The sequence below is a fragment of the Xiphophorus maculatus genome, chromosome 2 (genome assembly GCF_002775205.1).
Source record: "Xiphophorus maculatus strain JP 163 A chromosome 2, X_maculatus-5.0-male, whole genome shotgun sequence".
Lineage (NCBI taxonomy): Eukaryota > Metazoa > Chordata > Actinopteri > Cyprinodontiformes > Poeciliidae > Xiphophorus > Xiphophorus maculatus.
Window position 1 is genome coordinate 6,902,290 of NC_036444.1, and position 8,810 is coordinate 6,911,099.

At 36.4% G+C, this 8,810-nt stretch overlaps 2 protein-coding genes across 2 annotated transcripts; both read left to right on the forward strand.

Moving 5' to 3' along the window:
- The first annotated feature begins 615 nt into the window (after positions 1 to 615).
- rsl24d1 (ribosomal L24 domain containing 1) lies at positions 616 to 2,990 on the forward strand. Its single transcript, XM_005809882.2, has 6 exons — positions 616 to 767; positions 1,970 to 2,083; positions 2,181 to 2,253; positions 2,350 to 2,413; positions 2,505 to 2,590; positions 2,770 to 2,990. Exons 1-6 carry the CDS (start codon positions 687 to 689, stop codon positions 2,844 to 2,846), a joined length of 495 nt encoding a protein of 164 aa, XP_005809939.1. The 5' UTR covers positions 616 to 686; the 3' UTR covers positions 2,847 to 2,990.
- Positions 2,991 to 4,016: 1,026 nt separating this feature from the next.
- LOC102236015 (cAMP-regulated phosphoprotein 19) lies at positions 4,017 to 7,799 on the forward strand. The gene is made up of 3 exons (XM_005809883.2): positions 4,017 to 4,416; positions 4,813 to 4,935; positions 6,768 to 7,799. The coding sequence occupies exons 1-3, from the start codon at positions 4,372 to 4,374 to the stop codon at positions 6,936 to 6,938; spliced, it is 339 nt and encodes a 112-aa protein (XP_005809940.1). The 5' UTR covers positions 4,017 to 4,371; the 3' UTR covers positions 6,939 to 7,799.
- Positions 7,800 to 8,810: the final 1,011 nt, after the last annotated feature.

Genomic DNA, 8,810 nt, shown 5'->3' on the forward strand with positions numbered 1-8,810 from the left:
CTATTTTAAGATCCCCAATTTTACCCTCTGTCTATAAAGTAAGTGTAATTTTTCAATAATAATTCAGCAGAATGAAACCGAACTATTTCATTTTGTTTATTTATTTTTTTCCACGTTTTGTTTCTTTAATATAGTTGACTAAAACAAAGAACATCTATACTAGACAAGGAAACCAGTCAACAAACACAATACATATAAAAGATATTACATTAATACACTTGAAATTGTATTTATTCAAAGGTTTTTGGGGCCAAATAAAATGTAAACAATTTTCCAATCCTTTTAATGATTTCAGAATTTAAAATATATTTGCAATACTGTGTTTTGTGTTCTCAAATTGGGAATAAGATTTGTAGTTAAATATTTTTATTCTGAATATCCCCTAAAAAATTAACTCCAAAAACTATTTAATCTGAACTTTTACCTATGATTACTATAATTAAATCAACCTTCAAAGCAGCAAAAAAAAATAATACTTTTTTTCCTTTTGTAGTTTTTAGAAACAATATTCACAATAAAACTCCCAAGAAAGTCAGAAGTTGACGCTTCCAAAGTCCAACCAGCAGGGGGCAGCAGCGTTTTAATAGAGGCAGTGGCTGCTGTCATTCTGGAACAAGAGGAAAAAGGAAGCGACGGTTCGGTCTTGTTTTGTTTAGCTGTTGCACGCAGCTAATCTCGGTGCCGAAATGCGCATCGAAAAGTGTTATTTCTGTTCGGGACCAGTGTATCCTGGACATGGAGTCATGTTTGTACGGAACGACTGTAAGGTAGGGTTCAGTTTATCTGTCCGAAAAGTTAAGTTAATTTAGGGAACGTAAATGTTTAAGAGTTGGTGGGGCAGTTAGCTGGATGATAACGTGCCTAAGTCGCTCACGTGGAAACCAAATCAGCGGAAAAGGAAAACGATGTATATAAATTTGATCAGCTGTACTTAAGACAACGACCAGATGAATTTGAAATAATTTTTAAAAGCGGTGTCTAGTTTGTAAGTGATTAATACTTAACAGAATTCAATACTGCCTCGGCTTGAGTTTTGGGCCTCTTTATTTTATTATGACAATGTAAGTGCGCCCTCTAGTGTTGGGAGCAAAAACAAGGACCAGGAGCAGAAATGTAAAAGTAACAACTCGATGCTTTATTTTTATACAATCTGTCGATGTTGACTTTAAAATTGGTGTGTACTTTGTCAAAATGTCACACAGATTAATAACACTTTGTGATATTTTATAATATTATTATGTATATGTTGGTAATATGTATACTAACACTTTTTGGCATATCTTTGTGTTAAATTAAAATAATAATGAATGACTTCAATTGTACCAACACTTGCAGCGGTAGCAATTATGTACCTTAATAACGGCAATCTTTAAAAAAAGGAAAACAAGGAATGCAATGCACAGTGGATCATTTAAATGACACATTTTTATGTAAAACATGAAATAATAATTTTTTTAAATACATATATTCAGACTAAAAATGCAGTATATTGAGATGCAGTCATCACATGAATGCATCCATAATCACAATATTTGGTTTGCCTTAGCATTTGAGTTGCATGTAAATATTTATTTCAGTATATATTTCAGCTGCCATCCAATAAAACTATACTTTTATATAATATATTTGGCCTTTTTGATAAACTTTCACTATCCTACATGCCCACAATTGACAAATAATAACAATGAAGATGCGAAAGAAGTGGAGTGGAAATTACAATGTGGGTTAATTGTAATCTGCATTGCTATCTTAGTTTGTAATAACATCTAATTGTGACATATTACCCTTTATAATTTGACTGAAAAACAATAAAATCTTTGATGAAAAATGCAAAAAACATGCAAGTTTTTAAAATCTCTTTGTTGGGACAATCATAGTTGGGATTAATTTGTCTTGACATAATGAAGCATCCTAATTACATTCAGGCCTGCAGTTTAATTATCGTCTCTCTGTCTTATTTAAAAATCAGATGTTCAGATTCTGCAAATCAAAATGCCACAAGAACTTCAAGAAGAAGCGTAACCCAAGAAAGACGAGATGGACCAAAGCTTTCAGAAAGGCTGCTGGAAAAGAGTTGACTGTGGTAAGATGTTCTATTGAGTTTTGATTATTTATTTATAAAGAAAAATATCTAGTAGTCCTGTTTCTTACCATGAAATATTTTGTTTTTCGTCTTTAAGGACAATTCTTTGGAGTTTGAGAAACGCAGAAATATTCCAGTGAAATATAACCGGCAACTTTGGGACAAGACAGGTAATGTTTTTGCTTTTTAAAAAAAATTAAAAAACACAACATTTTTTTGTTATGAGACTGGAACAGTTATATTTTAATATTTTATTACTTTCTTAGTTGAGGCAATGAAGAAGGTGGAGGAAATAAAAGTGAAACGACAGGCAAGATTTATCATGAACAGGTGAGAGGTTGATTTCTTTTTCATGTTACAGCTGCTATCTTTTGTGCTCATAAATGTTCGCTTAAAGATATTTTTTGCTTCTTTGCTGCAGATTAAAGAAGGGCAAACAGCTGGAGAAAGAAGAGGCCATCAGCGAAGTCAAGAAAAATATTCACCTCATCAAAGCTCCACATGCAGGTAAAGCTGTAGTTTCTGTAATTTTCATTAAAGTGATGTTTTTTTTGTTTATTTTTGAATATTTTTTAAATGTGACATACATGATGAAACATGTGCAGCATTGTTAGGAGAAAGAAGGCTTTGTATTCTTGCATTAAGGGAAATTTACCTGTGTTCTTACATTCTCACTGTTTTTACAGGCAAAGCCAAACAGCTGGAAGACAAAATGGTGCAGAGGTTACAAGAAGATGTGGAAATGGGGGATGAAGATGATTAACTTAAAACTCACTCGTTGTTTTGTTTCTTTGCTTAAACGTGGCTCCTTCATTTTATTTGAAGTTTAAGTTTCCAGAAATAACAGCAGACACAGTTATAATGGACATGAGTTGTTGTTTTTAAATAAAATGAATCCATAGCTGCCTGTCAATTTCTTCTGTTTAAAAATATCTTACATCAATGTTAAAAGTTTATCAATAATTAATAATTTGGTGAATTTATCCAATCATCCTTTTTACTGTGATCATTTTGAAAGCTTTAGAAACTAAATAATTTCAGTTTAAGTTAATTTGCTGCTGAACACTCCTTAAACCTTTGTGTTTTGATGAAGAACATTTAGAGGAAAGTAAGTTTATCTGCTATTTCCTTTTCTGTGCAGGAAAATAGTTAAACACAATCAGATCATAGAAAAACCGGAAACACTTGTTCCACAGAATAAAAACAAAATATTGAATGATTCCCGGTCCCGACGACCTTTGCCGCATGTCTTCCCCCTCTCCTCACCCTTCTTCCTGTCTGCCTACTGTCGAAAAAATACGAGCCACTAGCGCCGCAAGAACTCTCCGGAGAAAAAAATTGGAAAAAAAACCCAAAATATTGAATAACAGGGTTTTATTGTGGGGAAGTTATTAATTGTTTGACCAAACATGAGAAAGACATATAAATAAAATATATTTTTTTACTTGTGTTTATATCATTCATAATATGAAATTGTATCGTTATAAGTTGACAGAAATTTCGATTTTTTCCAATTTGCTCCGCTTTGGGATACATATAAAAAATACCATAAGGAATAGACATTAAATAGAAAACGGAGCGAACATATTTGTAATGAAAGTACAGAAAATAACGTTATATATCATGTTCAAACATGCAGCCGTAAGTTGACCCACATTGCGGCGAATGCCGCTTCCGTTTCAGGGGTCTCAAACTCCAGTCCTCGAGGGCAGCACACCTGCAGTTTTTAGATGTGCCACAGGTACAAAACTGGAATGAAATGGCTTAATTACCTCCTCTTTGTGTAGATCAGTTCTCCGAGCCTTGCTAATGACCTAATTATTCCATTCAGGTGTGGTGCAGCAGAGGCACATCTAAAAGTTGCAGGACTGCGGCTCTTTTGGACTGGAGTTTAGATCACACCGCTCACGTTATGCTGTCGCCAAGTGGGCGGAGTTTGAAGACTGAAGTTTGCACGCTTTAACTGAAGTTTGTGACTTTATGCAATACATAAACAAGCTATAACCAGCATTTTCAGCGCGTGTATTGTTTACCATAATCGCTGATTTTTCTGACAAACACCGTCTCACCGTGAGGTCTCCTCAGTCGAGCAGACAGTTTTCTGGCAGTCTTTGCGTGGCCGGGGATAAAAGGAGCGGACCCTGGCTCTCTGGCATCGATTTACTCGGCCTGTTGCTGTCGTCCCCTTGGCGCTGCCTCCGCTTCTTTTCATCTGCTAGGACATAGGGCTTCTCGGAAGGAAAAGAGCCACAGTTTGGAGAACAGAGCCAGGCTTTTAGTTTCCGGAAATGTCCGAACAAGGTGAAGAAATGAGGACTTTGGAGGAACAGCAGGTAAACCTTAACAATGAATGTGTTTAAGTGCGATTAGCGCAGCTGATAAACATTGCAGGCGGCAAACGTCAAGCTAGTTAGCAGCTAGCTAATTTCTCAATCGCTGCTTCAGCTCTAAGCATTACTCATTTGTCAAATATTATTGGGTTGTTATGGGAACTTTTACTAAACACCCATCTTAAAAAGAAAATCTGCGTTTACCATAAAGGTATGCTATTTTAGCATCTAGCTTTGGGAAAACAACCGTTGTATGTTCACCTCATGGTGCTGCTTTACTGTTGCAGTCCAGATTGTGCTTGATAAAATGTATTATTGCTTCTTTAAAACATGGTTTTGCACTCATTTGTAATTTATTGGGACTGTTTCTATCTACACAAACTGCCCTGACTCTAACAGGAAATGGAGGACAAAGTCATCAGCCCAGAAAAAGCAGAAGAGGCCAAGCTGAAGGCCAGGTATCCTCACCTGGGAGCCAAGCCCGGGGGGTCAGACTTCCTCAGGAAAAGACTCCAGAAAGGGGTACGTTTCTTACGCAAACATTATTTAAAAAAAATAAATTAAAAAATCTGTTCGTATGAATCCCATCTCCCCTCCTCATTCTTGGCCTTCATCTACATTTCTAATATAAATGACATCCAAATATGGTAGCAGCAGTGCTAAGGAACATGGCTTTGATAGTTAACAGTTGATATGTCTGTGATTCAAAACTACACTTTATACATGCAATGTTAAAATATATTCATTGTATATCGGCAGTACATATTTACAAACCTTAATGCATTTTGAATATAGAGAAGTATATTTTCCTCCAGCATATGTGCAGTATTAGGTTTTTTTTCCTTCAATGGTCACAAAATATAACTTGCTGCAACACAGCAGGCTTGAAAAACGTGGAGTTTGCTTTTGGTTCCTCTTTCCAGCGGTCACTGGGTGAGAGTTGCAAGGCAACAGAGACGCTGTACAGCCTTATTTTTATTCTATAGATAAAATTAAATTTGAGTGTGGAAAAAGTATTGTATTTTCTAAAGAGTGTGGGCGTGTTCGTTTCTGTGGCAAGTATTGAGGAGAACTGATATCTTTGCTGTTTGAATACTGTTGCGTTCCAGTTTTGCTCGGAACTGGAAATTTTCTACTTCACAGTCAAATATCAACTGGAACGCTCCCCAAAGTTAAATTTCCCACTGGGAAACGGGGAGGAACTGTGACTAAAGCCCTGCCCCCCCAATACTCGAACTCCCACCCTCGTTCTGCCCTTGTGTACTTCACATGTGGGCTCATGTTGAAGGGTTTGAGTGCTTAGTGTGTCCCACAATCTCCACATCCGCCGATCTTGGGTACCATTTCCGCCCTTGCGCGAAGCCCGCATTTTGACGGACTTTGGCCAAATGTGTTACCCACAATTAATTGCTGCTGTCCCAATTCTCACATTTTTGTACACCTGCGCACTCGAACCCTTAAGTGCACTTGACTGAATCCACACTTCACAGAGGGGCGTAGGGTCCGCACTGAGCTTTGGGACTGGGCCGAAGGCAGGCTTTGTGTTTCAATATGGCCGTTTCTCCCATCAACAGTAGTAAAATGTGGAGGAAACGTGTTCATTCGAGATACACGTGTAAGAGTGTGTCTAGCATAGGCAATTTTAAACTGAACAAATTAAAAAATTGTTTGGTTATGGAAAGTAAAGTATAACATGATGTTTGTAAGAGCTATTACAAACAAAGTTTATGGGCATCGCCATGTTGTATTCTGACTTCTTAACTAGAACGTTGTTACTTCAGGTTTGATGTCAAATCCACCTCAGAGTACCCATTTCCCAGGTAACAGGAACGCAGCATATATGTGCAGCTCTGGAGAAAACTAAGAGCCCACTGCACTGAATCCCACTGAAAACCTCCTGGTTATTCCACCAAATATTGATTCCTGAACTCTTCCTGAGTTAAAACATTAGTATTGTTGTTTCTAAGTGAATATGAACTTGTTTTCTTTGCATTATTTGACATCTGAAAGCACTGCATCTTTTTACTTATTTTAATCATTTCTAATTTTCTGCAAATAAGTACTACATTTGTGCTTTGAATTTTGGAGACATGTCAGTAGTTGAAAGAATAAAACAATAATGTTCATTTTACTCAAACATATACCATACCTATAAAAAGTGAAATCAGAGAAACTGATCATCTTAAATGGTCTCAATCTTTTTCCAGAGCTGTATATTTCCCATTTTCTCAATGGGTGACTCTTACCAAAACCTTCAATAAGTGCCAAGAAACAGAAAGCGGGAGATCGAAGGGTTTGTGATAATCCTAAGAAATACGTTTCAGCCTTTTTACTTTGTTTTCTTTTTTCCTCAGCCAAAGTATTTTGACTCTGGGGACTACAACATGGCCAAGGCCAAGATGAAGAACAAGCAGCTGCCATCGGCACCGACGGAGAAGACTGAGATCACCGGGGATCACATTCCAACCCCTCAGGACCTTCCTCAGAGAAAGACCTCCATCGTGGCCAGCAAACTGGCTGTTTGATACATTTTACTCATTTGCTACCATTCCATCACCCACGTTATACATCTGCTATTTTTAGTCCTTTTTCTCTTTTTGTTTTGCCTATGTATGTATTGTCTTAGAACTATTTCCATAAATTAGCCAAATGAACAGTTGACAGAAGTCCAAAAGGGTTACTAAACTTGTTGACGATCTTAACCAAGTACTTGGTTAAGATCTTTTTTTGAGCACACAAAAAAAATTAATAGTCTGGTTTGGCTTTGAATTTTGCATTTAAAGGATAACATGCTTCCATGTAAAGTGCTTAACAGTTCCTGCAGAGGTTATCTTTACATGACTGCAAATTAATCTAGTAAGATCTGGCTGTTTATAACGGAGAAAAAATGGCACTACGGTTAAAAAAAGAAAAGGTCAGTCTGCATAGCTGTATGTGAGAACTACATGTGTAATTTAAAGATATCTGCTTCTAAAGTTAATCAGTTTAAATAGTAACATCAGGGCTTTATATTTTCTCCTTAAATCTTATGTACCATTTTGTGTCTAAGGCTATTTAAAGTGCAGCTGACTAGCTTGTATTCATTTGCGTTAAACTAATGTTTGTGCCATTAATTTACAATTACATGCTGCTGGACTCCACCTCATCCTGACCTCTGAAATATGGCCTTAAAGTAACGAACAGTCGTTCCTCTTGAGCAATATTTGCTCCCTCAGTGAGAATCTTGGTTATGAGTCTTGGCTGACGCGCGCCTTTTGACTGGATTCACTTTGGATCACATGGGAAGAAATTCCCTGTTCATGTCTGGAGTGTGCATGTGTGTTTACTGTGCTGATATGCTGTGCCATTTGTTTTGTAAATAAAATAGTTTTGCATAATATCTTGCATTCACTTGAGTTCTGGACTTATTTTAGCTTAATCTTTTCTGTGCAGCAAAGAAGGGAATTTTGTAACTTTTGGACAGTATTTAATTTTAAAGAAATTATAAAAATTCTCATTTCCATGTATGAAAGCAGTTCTACTTGATATAATACAGAATTTTACATGTACAACTGCATTTGAATCGGTTTCACTCTCAGGCCAGCCAAATATGTTGACATTTGCAGTGTAGACATTTGCAACCTGCTGCAACTAGAGTTGCAAATGTCACAACATATATCAGAAATGTGTAATTTTTTTTAAAGAACCAACATTTTGTCTATTTAAATATAAAATTTAGCAAAAGATTTTTTTTCTATGATTTAAGACTAAAATAAATAAAAGTGCATAGATTTCCAACAACCATATTTCTGATAGTTTGTGTCATTCACTCTAGAATTTAATGCAGATACTGCAAGAAAACATGTCTTAAATCTGTATTGAAAAAACACCAGTTCAAAGCTTTTGTTGGTTGTACTTTCACCAACTTTGGCATTTATTGAAGATTGGTGAGTATGTTTAGATTAAGAGAAATTAATTTCTTTTTAGAGATTTGGCAAACATGGAAGATGCTCCAGTCAACTCAGAGCAAACTAACTTCTGGCCAGTCATGCAAGTTGATAGTTGGCTCAAAACCACCATTCCCACTAGCAAGCATGGTTTTGGTTGCTGCACCATGCTGCGGGGATGCTGCTCAGCAGAGATGAGGAAGCTGGCCATCTAGTATGACTGAACTTGAGCTATTTTTTAAAAATTCTCACCATTTAGATGTTAAATGTTGGTAAAAACACAACTCTAAACAAAGGTGGCTCTCCAAAGTCTTAATGGGGAATGAACACAAACGCATGCCATACTTTTGGATTTATAAAACAACGTGGCTTTCTTGTTTGAAGGCTGCTTGAATTTTGCATACCTGCTTCCTACTTAAAGAACATATGAATGTTGGTCCTAAAAAAAAAAAACCCTCAAAGGAGCAGTAT